Source organism: Canis lupus, chromosome 3 (assembly GCF_048164855.1).
Source record: "Canis lupus baileyi chromosome 3, mCanLup2.hap1, whole genome shotgun sequence".
In the NCBI taxonomy this organism is placed as follows: domain Eukaryota; kingdom Metazoa; phylum Chordata; class Mammalia; order Carnivora; family Canidae; genus Canis; species Canis lupus.
The window spans coordinates 47,675,415-47,691,157 of NC_132840.1; the positions used below are offsets into that span (position 1 = coordinate 47,675,415).

The 15,743-nt window shown below is 53.6% G+C and overlaps 1 protein-coding gene across 1 annotated transcript in view; it reads left to right on the forward strand.

Annotated features, from left to right (window-relative positions):
* Positions 1–14,876, forward strand: part of MYO15A (myosin XVA) — a 51,778-nt gene extending 36,902 nt beyond the window's left edge. The window contains 10 exon segments of the mRNA XM_072820882.1: positions 1,285–1,415; positions 2,381–2,475; positions 2,718–2,795; positions 3,138–3,234; positions 4,907–5,067; positions 6,379–6,512; positions 8,540–8,673; positions 9,057–9,190; positions 10,093–10,233; positions 12,297–14,876. Coding sequence (XP_072676983.1) covers positions 1,285–1,415; positions 2,381–2,475; positions 2,718–2,795; positions 3,138–3,234; positions 4,907–5,067; positions 6,379–6,512; positions 8,540–8,673; positions 9,057–9,190; positions 10,093–10,233; positions 12,297–12,398 — 1,207 coding nt within the window. The 3' untranslated portion in view covers positions 12,399–14,876.
* The last annotated feature ends 867 nt before the right edge of the window (positions 14,877–15,743 follow it).

Below are 15,743 nucleotides of genomic sequence, written 5' to 3' on the forward strand. Positions count from 1 at the left end.
ACCCAGGTCTTCCCTCCTGATTGTCTCCCACCATCCTCTTCCTCACTCAGTAGACAGAGTACATGTGTTTGGAATTGTTTGTCCAAGATTCAGTTTCTTTTACAGGTCCCAGACCTGTAAAATGGCAATGATAATCTGCAAGTCCAGATTCTTGGTTGCAAGTGACAAAAGCCCAATTCAAGCTGGTTTAAGCAAAAGAGGATTCAGGTGACTGAAACCACCAAATATGGGTTCAGGCATGGCTGGATCCAGGTATCATTGGGAAGCAGGCTTTCTCTGTAATCTAGCCCTGGTTTTCTCTGTGTTGATAGTGTTCTTAAGTAATATCTTCCGTGCATTAGCAAGAAACAGCTCTGGAGAGACATTTTTCAGCTCAGTAATCTTAGGGAAAGCAAGATTGATCCAATTATAGCTAAAATTCGCAAATCCAGTCCTACTGATTTGACTTGGTCCTGTGCCTATCCCTGGGCCCACTGCAAGAGCTTTGGCCAGAACTGGGTCAAATTTCTGTCCCTTAACCAATCACCATATTCAAAGGAAGGCTGATCTAACTAGCCAGATGTGGATCAACTAACCATCCCTAAACCAATCATTGTGGCCAGGGGCTACAGTGTTCTAGTTGGCAGACCTGGCTTCCATGCCAGTCACCAACTCACAGTGACCCAGGGTGGGAGTGGATGCTTAAAGGAAGCCCAAGTGCTGTCCCCAGACCCCAGTGGACCCCACAAATGAAACCCTCACATCCAGGGCAGTGTGAAGATGAATGTCCTGCACAGGACCAGCACCCAGCAAGTGCCCAGTGTGGGATGCTCTTGTTCACCAGATCTCCCACCCATCCCCATCTAGTCTACCTCCCCCACTGACTCTCCATGCCTCCAGGAATAATAGAAGCATTCGGCATGTCCTCCTGCCCCTTCCCACCCCCAGGCCTTCTCTGCCACTACATGCACACAGCCCCAGAGGGTTCCTCCAGTCCCCCTTCAAGGACCTTCACTCAGGAGCCTCCCCAGAGAGATTATACCCAGGGAATACTTGGTTTTCTGTGCAGTCCGGCATGTCACATCAGGGGCCTCATCTCCTGCTTTCCTTGTCTCCCATCCTGGATTCCCAAGCACAGTGTACCCTCTGCATGGCTTTGGCGTCCACCTGCCCTCCTCTCACTAGCCAGGGAGGAGCACCCCAGAAAAGAGGAGCTGCCTGAGAGCCAGAGATGTCCAGCCCAGGCTCAGGAGACTCTAGGGCTGTGGCCACCTATGACGTGGCCCCGTGTGTGTTCCCCAATAGGGACAGCTGCCAGCGAGGCTGGAGGCTGCTGTACATCGTGACTGCCTACCACAGCTGCTCTGAGGTCCTCCAGCCACACTTTGTTCGCTTTCTCCAGGATGTGAGCCGGACCCCAGGCCTGCCTTTCCAAGGTGAGGGGCCAGTGAGTGCTGACTCTGGGTGGTGAGCACAAGAAAGGGATTTCTAGGGGGTGCTGGACGTGGGACTGTGTGGCATGTTGGGAGGATGAAGGAGGCAGAAGGGCCAGGAGAGCTGGGTGAGGCCCCGTGTCTCTGGCCATTACCAACCAACAAGGGTCTGGAGTGGGTCTGGGCAGGGGTCAGATCCAGCTGGTGGCAGGGTCTCAGCCTTCCCCCTGGGAATTTGGAGGAAAGGAGCCTGTCCCCAGCCTCATCCTGACCCTTGTTGCCATAGCAACCCCTGGGGTCGCCCTAAGAAAAGGGTTAGGGCTGTGTGGTCATCATGGCAGTCAGGCAGGAGACAGGGGACCTCACTCTGCCTGTCCCAGAATCCTCCGCTTTGATTCAATTAACACTCCCAGACTCTGAGATGAATAGATCCCTGAGGATAGGCTCCCCTGAGGAAGGACTCCCAGATCTGTGGAGGCAGCAGAATGTGCCCTATAGGTCTTGCCTCCACCTCCTCCCCGGAGCAGAGCGAGAGCACTCTTTAACCCAGAGAAACAGGCGGTGGCGGGTTCTGCACTGCTCTGGGTAAGGGCGGGGGTTGGCAAGGGGGTCCCAGCTGGCAGGGCACAGCCGCATCACCGCAGCCACACAGCCTATGGGGGATACACCCTCAGGCAACAGCTGGAAGTGACGGCTGTTCCCAGGGTTCACAGGTAGCCAAAGGGACCATGGGCTAGACAAAAGCCTTAGCCCCATGGGACATGGGTTCAAATGCAGCTCTCACACTGCAGCTCTCAACCTTGGGCAAATCCCGCCCCCCCTAGGAACTGTCTCCTCAGCTCCGACATTGGAGAACAGAAGCCCCATAGGTTATAGAGAGAACCCAGTGGGCTCGTGGCTGGTGGCCACAAGAGCCTCTTTCTCCCACTGCCTACCCTGGGCAAGGCCTTGACTCCCTGTCTCTGCAGGGATTGCCAAGGCCTGTGAGCAGAATCTGCAGAAAACCCTGCGTTTTGGAGGCCGCGTGGAGCATCCCAGCAGCATGGAGCTTCGGGCCATGTTGGTGAGTGTGGGGTGGGGTCAGGATGAGCATGAAACACGAGCCCTGCCCAGAGACCCTGTGTGTACTGAGCACTCAGAAGTGGACAGTCGGGCCTGGCAGGTCCAGGTGCATGAGTGTTCCTGCGCATGACTGTCTAGAGCCCCTTGACTTGGGGACTTCCATAGCGGGGGGGGGCAGGGGGGCCCAGATCCTGGCCCAGATCCCAGGACCCAGCCTCTCTCCTCTCTTCCCCTTTGTGCCAGGCGGGCCGCAGTTCCAAGAGACAGCTCTTTCTTCTCCCTGGAGGCCTTGAACGCCATCTCAAAATCAAAACATGCACTGTAAGTGAGGGAAAGTTTCTGACAGGTAGATGCCGGAGGGGTAGGGACACCCCAGTCTCTGGGGTGGGCCCCGAAGGGTGCTGAGCCCCTGTCAGTGTCTTCCAAAGCTGCACAGGGCAAGATTTATTTCTCAGGGAAGCAGACCAAGCCTCAGAGAGGTGAAGGTCATACTGCTGAGGCAGAGTTTCAACCCTGAGTCTCTCAGGCTCTAAAAGCTGTACTCCTGTGCACAAGGCCAATTCTCAGGCCTCACAGGGTCCTTCGTGTCCCTGTGGAGGGCCTGGGTGGACTGGGAGGACAGGTCCACTCAGCTGGCCCAGCCATACCCTTTCTTCCCCCCAGGTGGCCCTGGATGTGGTGGAAGAAATCTGTGCTGAGATGGCTCTGACACGCCCCGAGGCCTTCAGCGAGTATGTCATCTTCGTTGTCACCAACCAAGGTGAGTGGCTAGGAGGACTGAGCATGAGGGCCCAGTCTGGAGGGCCCAGGTCAGATGCCACTTCCTCCAGGAGGCCCCTGGATGCCATGCATAAGAACTTTTCTGGGGGCCAGGCACCCCCGGCTCCAGATGTTGGTCTTGCCTACCAGACTGGAAGTTCCTAGAGGGCAGGACCTGCTCCTTACATCCTAGGAAGTTTCCTAGAGTCTAGCCTGACTTCTGGAGCCTGCTGTGCAGGCGTTACTTTCTGTCTCTGAGGCTGTGACAGTGGCAGGAAGAGCCTCTCCCGCAGTTCCCCCAGCCCCTTCTTATCTGCCCAAGGTCCCTTCTGTCTGCTGCCCACTCTAGACCATGCTCTTGCCCCCTGTCACCTGTTGGTCAGCTCCGGCCACCTGCACCCAGCTCTTGTCCCTGCTGCCTGGGTTCTAAACTGTGTGTCCTCAGCCCTGCCTGCCCTGGGCCCAGCTAAGACGGGGGAAGGTGGTAACAAAATGGTGTTAATAACTGACATTTACAGACCAGATATGGTGGCCCAGGCACAGGTCAGAGAACTTTAATTGTAGAAACTCCTCTAAGTCCTGCAACAACCCTATGAGGTAGAAACTCTGGCTACCCCCGTTGACAGATGGCGAAACAGGCCCGGGGAGGCTGACTTAGTGTCTTACGGCTGCTGTAACAAATTACCATGTATTTAGTGGCTTAAAACAGCACAAATGTATTATCTGACAGTTCTGAAGGTCACGAGTCCTGAAATGTCAGCAAGGCTGGCTCCTTCTGGAGGCTCTAGGGGAGAATCCAATTTCTTGCCTTCTCCAGCTTGTGGACACTGCCCACACTCCTTGGGTTGTGGCCCCTTCCTCCATCTTTATAGCCAAGAGTGTAGAATCTTCAAAACTTCCTCTTTCTCTCGCCCTCCTACTCTCCTTCTGAGGACCCTTGAGATGACATCAGGTCCACTTGGTTAATCCTGGATAACCTCCCCTTCTCAAAATCCTTAATTTAAGTACATCTGCTAAGTCCTTTTGCCATGAAGGCAAACATATTCACAGGTTCTGGGGAGTAGGACATGGACCTCTCTGGGGAAGGGGTCCATTTTTCAGCATGTCACCGAGGTTAAGGGATTTACCCAAGGTCACACAGTTAGGATTTGAACCCAGGCAGTCTGGCCTCTAGAGTCTGGACTTTCATCATCGATGCCACACCCTCTCTTTGGTAAAATGTTACTGAAGGTGTATGATGGGGAGCAGAAATGTTAAAGCAAGAAGGAAAAACTTAAACCTTCCTCACAGACTCAGACCTTGCTCCTTGCCAGCCCCAATCCTCTCCACACTCCACCCATTCCAGGAGGCCAGCAAGGGGTCTCTCCTGAAGGAGTTCTGTAGAAAGGTACCCACCTGGTCTCATGATTAGAGGGCTTCTCCATGTCCCAAGCCACCTCTGGAAAGGAGCTGGGCTCCCCCTGAGCATAACCCAGGGCACTTCCTGAGACCTAGGTACACTCTAGCTTTGCTTGGAATTATTCTCATCTCTGCTCATCAAGAGAGACCAAAAACACAGGGCACCCTGTTCCATACACATGCTCTCCCTTAGGGAGGACTCCATGTCCTGAAGCAGGGAAGGGCCTTGCCCGGGGTCTGCACATATGCTCTGCAGCCACCCCCACTCTCCACAGGCCAGCATGTGTGCCCACTTAGCCGCTGTGCCTACATCCTGGACGTGGCCTCGGAGATGGAGCAGGTGGATGGGGGCTACATGCTCTGGTTCCGGCGTGTGCTCTGGGATCAGCCTCTCAAGTTTGACAATGAGCTGTACGTGACCATGCACTACAACCAGGTCAGCACATGTGGTCCACCCCACTGCTCTGGAACCTTCCGGGCTCCCCTGTGTGTAGTCAGAGTCACAGCCTTGGTATCTGATGCCTTCGTGTTTTCAGCCCCATTGACCTTCCTTCCTCCCTCTCTCCCTTCCTTTCTTTCTTCCCTTCTTTTTTTTTTTCTTTTTTTGGAGAGAGAGAGAGAGAGAGAGAGAGAGAGAGAGTGTGTGTGTGTGTGTGTGTGTGTGCAAGCAGTGGGGAGGGACAGAGGGAGAGGGAGAGAGAATCTTTGGCAGATGCTCCGCTGAACATGGAGCCCGACATGGAGACTCAGTCTCACAAACCAGAGAACATGATCTGAGCTGAAATCAAGAGTCAGACACTTAATGGAATGAGCCCCTCAGGGCCCCCCTCCTCCGATTGACATGTCTAGTCCTAGTGCCTATATCCCCTGTGTGAACTCCTCAGAGCAGCCTGACCATGCCACCCTCACCACCTAATTTGTGGGCCTTTACACACACGGTCACATCCCACCTGCCCTGTCTTTCCTGCACCTGTGTTCATCTAAATTGATTGCAAGGCTGCCCCCAATAGCACCCCTTCTATGAGGCTGCTCTGACTTCCCCTTTACTCCTGATTCCTCTGAGTGCTTGACCTGCCCCAAAAGCCTGAGCAGCTTTTGCTGGCATTGTTACTTTTATCTTTGTGTTATTCCTTCATGAGACTCAGATAAGTCAGGATCATGGAGCTTACAAAATCTGGGTTCTCCCCTCCTGTGCTAACATTCGTGGGTGATCGGACAACATTTTGTTGATCTGGTGCCAAAGTCTTGGCAATTCTGGGTACAGAATGCTGCCACCTAGCCTCTACGGCCACACGCTGTGGCTGTTGACCACCAGCCCTGTGAGGTCTGGTCCAGTTCGAGTCGAGCTGTGGCCTACAGGCCAGGAGCAGCTCTTGGGAACTTGGGAAAATGCAAATCCTCAAGTCTTGCCCCAGATCTAGTGACTCAGAGTCTCAGAGGTGCTTCCCAGAGGTCTGCTGTAGTGACTCTGTGCACACTCAGCTTTCAGAAACCCCAGCCCCCGGCCGTTCCTGAACGATACAATGCAGATGTCCATGACACTCTTCCTTGGCCACTGTGGGGACTCCCACATGGGCTTCAGGGCCACAGCCCTCACAGCTTATCCTCACGTGCCTCTCATTGGTCTCCAAAGTCCAGCAGGCAGGCGAGATTAGAACTATTAACATGACACGTGTTCACATCTTCCTCTGATGAATGCCTGAGTGCAGGTCTGCCTGCAGCCCCTCATCAGAATTCTCCCCCACAGGTCCTGCCCGACTACCTGAAGGGCCTTTTCAGCAGCGTGCCAGCCAGCCGGCCCAGCGAGCAACAGCTACAGCAAATGTCCAAGCTGGCCTCGCTGCAGCACCGGGCCAAGGACCACTCCTACCTGCCCAGTGTGTGAGCACCTCCCACCTATCAGCGCCCCTTCCCCATTCCCCGGCTCCTCCCAGAGCTGGCCATCCCAGGCCCCAGCACTCTGCTCTTGCACCAGGGTCTGTGAAGCTGGCTGGGAAGGAGGAGCAGTCCTGGCCCCGGGGCCGAAATCTTCCACCTGGCCAGCCCTGGGAGCCTGGGACTCAGCCTCCTTCCACAAGAGGTTGCTTCTGGCAGGTCTTCATAGCTCAGAGAAAAAGAGAACAATAAAAAAGCTTTGGGGATGTACAAAAGTACACATTTCTGTGGCCACACAGAAAGATTCAGCCACAGAAACATTCACCGCAGTACAGCAACCCCAATCCCCAACAACAGGTGATTCCTTAAATAAATTCTGGGCGTCAGGCAGCCTTCAAATTGACGTCCCCAAAGAGGTGATAAATCAGTCATCCTAAGACTTTTAGTCTCAGAATGTTTTTACTCCCTTAAAAATTGGACCCCAAAGAGCTTTCGTTTATGTGGGTCACACTATTGATATACTTAACCCTATTCAAAATTGAAATTGAGAAACGACTTAAAATATTGATTTATTATTTGAAAAGTAAGGATAATGTATTATACGTTCATATAAGTAATTGTATGTAATAGTAATTATAATAACAGGTGAGAAACAATTATAATTCAAGGAACATAGATTAAATTACACATTAATACAAACTACTTATAGAAAAAAAAACAACTATTTTCCCAAAAAGTTTTAGTGAGGAGAGTGGCGTTGTTTTACCTTTTGCACATCTCTTTAGCAACTGGCTTAATAGAAGACAGCTGGATCCTCAGATGTGCTTCTGCAGGCAGTCTGCCCTATCTCACATGTCATGTGGCCTCTGGCAAATTCCACCTGTGAAAGAATGAGAGGGAGAAAGGCCAGGCAACTTTTAGCGTCTTAGCGTGTTATCAGGGACGTGGCTTTGACCTCCCATGCCCTCAGCCACACCCTGAGAACACCTGGTATGAATCATGGTAAGATAACGTAGGTACAGCATATGTGTAGGAGCTCATTATATGGTAAGAATTCGGTATGTGAAGCTCTTTTTATGTTATAATTTTAAGCAAAAGGCCAAGGAAGCACATACAGCTATAATCCCAATCCTGGAAAAAAAAAATCACTGAGTTTTACTTTTTTGGAAGGCATTTTCATGCCTCATCTCAGTTCATCTTTATTTTCTGCTTTACAAAGAAAGAAACTGAGGCCCAGAGAGGTTACAGGGTTTCCTGAAGCTTACCCAAATAATATGTGGGGGATAATATTTGGGATCCAAACCAGGGGAGGCTGGGTCCAGATGGCAGGCCCTCACCTCAGCAGTACAAAGGAGGGAAGATGTTGCCCTGGGGTGAGGGGTCTCTTGGAGGAAGAAGGCTCCCCTGGATTCCCCCTAACCCTTCCCAGTTTGCAGCTCAGAGCAGCTGGGATGCGCTGGGACTGCTCTTGGTGTTTGATTTCAGATGCCCCAAGGCACAAAAAAAGGGGCTGCCCTGAGGGAACCTGTATGTGCCAGACAGAAGGGACTGGAGCCGGGGTCTCTTGGCCCAACGGGTCCAGCCTGGAGCCCTGTGCTTCTCTGCTCTGTGCTCTGTCCAGCTGCTGGTGGTCCCCTTTGAACCCGCTCCCCTTGGCAATTCTCACAACTATGGCCTGGGCTTTTCTTTGGGGATTGGGGCTACAAAAGGACTAACCTACCTTGGGTTCCAGCCTCGGCCCCCCAGTCACCAAGTCACCATGTGACCCAGGGCTAGTCAGGGAACTTCTCAGAGCCTCCATCCCTCCATCCTCAAACAGGGAGCCTAGTGGTACCAGCCATAGTTAGTGAGTGTCTGCCCTGTACCATAGCACCAAATGAGCTCTTGGCAGGCAGCATTTAGTCCTCTGGGGAGGTGCAGAGATCACATCCACTGGGCTTAGCACTTGCCCTGCAGTGAGGATGTGCTGAGACGTTGTGCAGAACATGAATGACAGTGGGCACTCAGGACCTCGCTCTTCCCTCCACATGCAGGCGAGAGATCGAGGACTACATCCCGGCCCAGCTCTACCACACCATGGCCGGCTCGGCCTGGCTCAACCTGCTTGGCCAGCACCGGCAGCAGACGCAGGCGCTCAGCCCCCACCAAGCCCGCGCCCAGTTTCTGGGTGAGTGTCTGGGGCTGGGGGAGATAATTGTGGGGCACTCTACCAAGGGGGGGTCCTGGAGGGTGGGGTTGAGGCACTTTTTTTCTTTGCACAATGGCATTTTTGGTGCTAGCCAAGCTGAGCAACTACCTGGAAAGAACACCTTTCTAAAATGTTGACCAAGGCACCACCTAGGACCTGGGAGGCCCTGGGCAGATGGGGGCGGGGGGAGCTGGAGAGGCAGAAGGAGCCCTGGCGGGGAGGGGTGGACACGCATGCTGGACACAGCTGAGGAAGACTCAGGCTGCAGGCTGGCCATGCAGGGACATGGTTGTCATTGCTGAGCCGTGCCAGCCACACTAACTGACCACCCCACCCCACCCCACCGCCTCTCCCCACTCCAGGCCTCATCAGCGCCCTGCCCATGTTCGGCTCCTCCTTCTTCTTCATCCAGAGCTGTAGCAATGCGGCGGTGCCAGCCCCCTGCATCCTTGCTGTCAACCAGAATGGCCTCAACTTCCTCAGCACTGAGACCCATGTGAGTGGCCTAAGCCTGGCCCTGCCCCTGGCTCTCCCCTCTCCGTCCTCTGAGCTGCACTCCTCTGGGAGTCATCTCGTGGCCTTTTCTCTGCGCACACATCCTTGGTGTCTTTGTCGTATTCAAGTTCTCTCTTCTCATAAGGACATGGGACAGATTTGAACTGAGTCCACGCTGCTGGTCTCATTTCAGCTTCTTTTCTAAAAGGCCTTGTCTCCAAATACCATCATGCTCAGAGGGACGGGGTGTTAGGACTTTATTGGAGGTGATTCTAGGAGATGCTGGAATGAGGAAGTGAGACCAGGAAGGGACGTTTCATACACCTTGGGAACACACCTTCTGGAAGGCTGTATGAGCAGCAAATTCCTGCTGTGGGAATTGGCGCTCAGTCCAGCTGGGTGCTCTGGAGACAGCCTGAAACACACCTCTTGGAGGATGTCCTCTGTTCTGGGGGTGAGGGAGCTGGGGGGTCTACCCACCATGTTGCCCTGTCACTTAAGGCATTAACTCTCATTGCTCTGGGTTTCTGTGCATGGGCTCCTGGTTCACTCCCAGGGAAAGAAAGAAAATTCTGGATAAAGAGGGGGCAGGTTTAAGAAACAGCTTTGGTGTGAAGGTCAGGGCACCACTGCCAGCTGCTGCATTCCTGGATGCCAAGCATTCAGAACAGTGCCTGGCACCCTGTAGATGGGTGCATCAGTGTTTGCTGAATCTGTTTGGCAGGTGAGGAAACAGAAGTCCAGAGAGGTAAAGCAACTTGCCCGAGGTCACACAGCAAGTCGCTGGGGAACTGGTACTCCAACCTGGGTGTCCTACCTCCTCCTGATCTGATCTGCAGGGGAGAGGTAATGGTGGGTAAAACTGTCCCACCCACAAGCCTGTCTCTTCCCCTCTCCCTCCAGGAGCTGATGGTGAAGTTCCCCCTGAAGGAGATCCAGTCGACTCGGACCCAGCGACCCACGGCCAGCTCCAGCTACCCGTATGTGGAGATCGCACTGGGAGATGTGGCGGCTCAGCGCACCATGCAGCTGCAGCTGGAGCAGGTGAGTGCAGCCCCAGCACCCAGACAAGCACCCAGCCCCTCCCTCAGGCTCTCTGCTGGGCCTGGCTCCAAGATGGATTAGATCCAGGTTGTGCCCCAGGGAGCATCCAGCCCAGTGCTAGGGACAGAGCTACCCCAAACCCCACCGAGCACAGAACTGCAGGTCACTAGGGTGGTCTCCCACGGAAGCATCTTGGCAGGGTTGCCTCCTCTCTTTACCACTCTGGCCTCTGCTCTCACCTCCCGCCCCTCTGCTCCCAACCCTGGCCTCTTCCAGCAACTTGATGCCAAGCTTGTCCTCGCCTCTCTGCCCTAGACCCTTTGCACTCACTGTCCCCTCTACCTGGAGTGCTCATCCCTGGTTTGTTCCAGGGCACTCTCCCTCCTTTCCTTTATTTGGGTGTCAGCACAAGCATCACCTCTTCCCAGAAGCTTTCCTTGATCCTTCTCCCTGACATCTTACTATCTCTGCCTTGGCAGACCTTATTACGGCTTGCAGATGAGTTATTTGTTTACATATTATCTGTCTCCCCAACCAGAATGCCAGCCCCAGAGGCCAGACCTGTGTCTCTTTTGTCCACATTGTGTCTATAGCACAGCATCCGTCAGGTAGTAGATGCTTAGTAAGTGGTTGTAGGATGGATGGTTGGATGGGAACCTTTTTGGCTTTTCCACTTCCTTGCAGACCCCCAGCCCCTTTGTGCTGCTGACTCTGCCCCTGGCATGCTGGGGTGGGGGTGCATTCATTCATTCACTCATTTAACATGTAAGCCACTGGACATCCCTACATAGCAGGCTCTGCCCCGGCTTTGAGGATACTGAAGTGACTGCAACCTCCTCAACCCTGGCCCTCATCCAGCCCCAAGTCCAAGAGTCTCTCCAGTAAACCATGATCAGTGCTGAGAAGTTTATAGCTGAACTATCTGGGATGTAATCAGTGAAGGCTTCCAAGAGGAGGTGACATCTGAGTATAGCGGCAGTGCAGCCAACAGACCTAGGTCTGCATCTCACTCACCTCTGACAGGCTGCATGAGGGGATCTCAAGTCAACCCCACTTCTGATTGAGCTTCAGTTTCCACTCCTGTCAAGTGGGGCCACAGTGCCAGTAAGGGCTCGCATTGTAGCATGTGGGTGGGAGGGTTGGCTGGCGCATTGGCTGGAGGGGGGGACGCCCATCATGCATACTCTGATCTCATCCCCAGAGGGGGCCTCCAGCGTGGGGCAAGCACCACTGACGTCAGCACAGAGCACTTCAGAGTGTGGCCTTGGGCCTCCTACCACCTGGGTCCAAGTCCCCACCACCTGCCTACCAGCTGTGAGGTCTGGGGCAAGTGGCTTCGTAGCTCTGGCCTCAGGCCTCAGTTTCGTTGCTGGTGGAATGGGGTGTAAAAGTGCCTCTTAGGGACACTGTGTGGCCTAGAAGGGGTGAGACACAGGAAGCTTTCAGGACAGTGACTGGCACACAGTTACAGCTCAGTGAGTGTCCTTTATCTTTACGTCTGTCAGAGCAGCTCCTGTGGCCCCTCAGGGATCCCTGCGGGGATGCCACCGCCGCCTGTGGTCTGAAAACCCCAGGCAGGTGGATTTTCCACAATTCTCAGCTGCCTCTTCCTCCTGACCCCATCTGGGAGCCCTGAGGCCGGGCTACAGCTTCTTCTAGGCTCTAGGTGCCAGGTGGTAACCATGGCAACCCAACACTAGAAACTTACCACTGACTAGACTAATATTTTTTCCATTTAAAGGGTTTATACATAATAAAATCTCATGGAATCCTCCCCACAGCCCTGTGAGGCAGGCCCTGGCAAACTGAGACCTTACCGATGAGGCCCCTGAGGTCCTGGGTCACACAGGTCATATGCAGCCAAGCTGGCAGATGTACTTGGTCTCCTGGTTACTTACCCCTTCCAGCCCATAATCCAGCATTCCTCCTTCCCTCTCCTCCTGCTCTTCCTGGGACCCTCAAGGAGGTGGGGACAAGGGTGGGACCCACTATTCCTCTCTCCCAAGCACGTCTCACCCCAAGGTGTTTGCTGGGCCTGTGGACTCTCACTGTCTCTCCTGCAGGGCCTGGAGCTGTGTCGAGTGGTGGCTGTGCACGTGGAGAACCTTCTCAGTGCCCGCGAGAAGCGGCTCACACTGCCCCCAAGTGAGATCACGCTGCTCTGACCCAGCCCCCAGTACTCCAGCTGCCCTCAGCCAAAAGGCTTGCTGTGTGGCCTCAGGGGAGTTACTGGGCCTCTCTGGGCCAGTGACCCCTGGAAGGGCCCAGACCCTTGGTGGGGAGACCAAGAGGTGATAGGATGAGTGACCTCAGTCCCTGGGAACCCAAGCAGACAGATCTAGAGTTGAGATGGAATTGCAGTGTGCAAATTTGGATCAAGTAACAGGAGGTACTTCCAAAGGCTGGCCCATGGGCCTTCCATCACATACCCACTATGGGCCCACCCCCTGGCTCCCCACTGTGGCAGAGAAGCCCCACACTAATGGCCTAGTCAAAGGGACTTTGCGTTTGGTTTACCCAGGATCTGATGTTCAAATCTCTCAGCCTCTCACCTGTCTTCCTTGAGTGCTCCCTGCACTGCTGCTCAGCTTGGATTGTGACCTTAGTCATTTCTGTGCACATAAACTGTGTGCCTGGCAGCCATTCCTCCATCCATGCAGTTGCTGAGTAGCTGGCAAAGCAGCCTAAGGGAAGAGGCAGGAATTGGATGCCTAGCTGTGCCCCGGACTCACTGCTCCCAAACAGAGCTTCCAGTAGAGACCTCTGTCCTAACCTCTCCCTGCACACCCCTATCCCCCCAACTCCACACTTCTTAGGTAACCCCAATCCCAGGCCCCCACCACTGGATGGGTCACATAAGGTTTGAGAATGGCAGAGTGGAGGGAGAGAGAAGTTTCACATCAGAGTCTGGGGAGGAAGAAGTCTGGGAAAGGCTTCCCAGAGAATGGGACATTAGGGTTGGGTTTTGAAGGATGGGTAGGCATTTGCTAGGAATAGATGGAGGGGAAGGGAGTGAACATTCCAGAGAAAACAGTGTTCATTCTCTATTGTATCCCCCAGAGCCTAGGACAATGCCTATCACAGAGTAGGCCCTTAAACAATGCTTGTTACGTGAATGAAATAATAAATAAATGTTGCTGGAAAGTACTGGTGCTTTGGGGAACTTGGGGAGGCAGGAAGCACTAGGTTCGGGAGAAAAAGGTGGATAGATATGTGAAGGCAGAAGGAGCTGGAGCCATGGTGCCTGAGGAAGGATGTATTTACTCTTCAGTACCTACGAAGCGCCTACTCTGTACTAAGCAAATGCCAGACCCTGGTACCTGCTCACAGCTAAATTTTAACTATAAACCATGACGAGATCTGTGAATGGGAGTTAGCCAGGTGATGGAGGGAACAGCATGTGGACAGTACTCGTGGAGGACTTGAGACCAAAGAGGCCGGCAGGGGTGGATTAAAGCTTGCAGGCTACACCAAGGGTTTAGGATTTCATCCCAAGAGCCATGAATAGCCTTCTAAGGTTCTTCAGTGGGAGAGGGGGTAATCTGCTCAGCTCAGACTTTGAAGAGGTCATTCTGACCACAGATAGGGTGAATGTAGAGGGCAGGGAAACCAAAGCAGGAGCTGCTGTAGTGTCACCTGGGAAATTCTGTGCTGTGGACACTGGTGGTGACAATGGTGGTGGTGACAAGCAGGGAGAAGTTGGCTTCTCTGGGGTGTCTATCAGGCTGTCCTAACACAGGGAAGGTCAAGGAGGAGCCCTTCATACGTATGTCGCAGGACTGTCCCACTGTCAGCACCGTCAGGTTGGCTTTCTCCACGGGCAGCCCCACTGAGATGAATCCAATGCATGTAGCTGATTTGGGGAGTGAGGGAAGTGGAAAAGGAGCCAGAAAGAGTGTGTTTATCCGTAGGAGGAAGGGGGCTGGCAGTGCTGCAGTCTGCCCAGGTGAGAGGCGAGAAGCCTTTTGGGTTCCAGGTGCGCCGCCGTGTGGGTGCGGCCCCTGGGAAGTGGCTGCTGCAGGTTGAGTGGCCCCGCTGATGCACATGGAACCGAGAGGAGTTTCCTATCCCTGGCCAGACTGCAGATTTATGAGTTGGAAAAGTAGTTGAAGTCTCAGTTTTGGGGGCAGTTTGCTCCATAACATTGGACAACCAAAACACCAGAGCTTTTGGATTTCAGGACCTGGGACTTAAGACCTAAGACTCATGTTTTAATAGCTGTTCTGGGGACGTGTGGTAACATCAGCAATCTAAGCCCTGGCAAAAGGAGGTAACAGACCCCACAAGGCAGAGTGGAATGGCAGGGGTGACAAGAGAGTCAGACCCTGCTATGTCCCCCAGGCACTTATGGGTATCACACAAGGCCAGGACCTAGAAAGACAGGAACTCCAGGTAAGTGTGGGGAGGTCCAGAGCAAAAGGGACCAAGCCTCAGGGTTCTCAGCCTAGTGTGTGGTGAGAACAATACAGGAGAAAGGTCTAGGTGGCATGGGAACCTGAGACAGTCAATGGGTAAAGGCTTGAGGTCCCAGATGCGTGTGCCAGGATGCACCATATTTGGGCATCGAAAAGCCACCAGAGGGCAGCCCGGGTGGCTTGGTGGTTTGGCGTGGCCTTCAGCCCAGGGCCTGATCCTGGACACCCGGGATCGAGTCCTGCATCGGGCACCCCCGCATGGAGCCTACTTCTCCCTCTGCCTGGGTCTCTGCCTCTCTCTGTGTCTCTCGTGAGTAAATAAATAAAATCTTAAAAAAAAAAAAAAAAAAAAAAAAGGCTACCAGAAGGACTTCATGGCTTTCCCTATGCAGGACAAGGGCTAGACTGGGTCAGGTTCTGGTGTCCACATACTCCCCTTGCTAGCTCCCCCTGCGGAGGGGTGCCTCCTGCTCAGAACCAACAAACCTATTAAGAGAATCTTCACTTGGTAACTGAAGGCCCAGGTGGTGGAGCCAGAGAGGCCAGTGTTTGCTGATTAGCAGTGTGGCCTTTTGCAAGCCCCTTGCCCTCTCTGATCCTCTGCTTCCTTCTTCGTTAACTGGAGGCACTACCAGAAGTCTTAGAACACATACTTTCTAAGTGGTCATTGTGTCCGGGGTGGGGGAAGACTTTTCTCCCTTTAAAAAGCCAATTCTTAGCAAGTTTTTACTCTGCACCAGGTATTGTATATACATTGACCCATTTCACCCTCAAAGTACCCCCAGTGAGGTGGGTACTATTATTGCCATTTTACATATGGGAAAGCTGAGGCCCACAGAGATGAAGCAGGTAACCACTAAGCGGCCTAGCCTATATTCGAACACAAGCAGGCTGGCTCCAGAGTGGGTGCTGTCTCTCACTGAGGCTCAGAGAGGGTTGGCTCTGGCTTAGAAGAGTCAAGAAGGAGCACACGGAGCTCTGGAGGATGGGTCTGGGATGGGAGGGGTTGTTGAGACCTAGAGAAGGGGGATCCTTATCTTTGCCCAGGTGAGGGGAGCTGGGCTCCACAGAGGAGTCTCTGGAGGGATTTCCTCA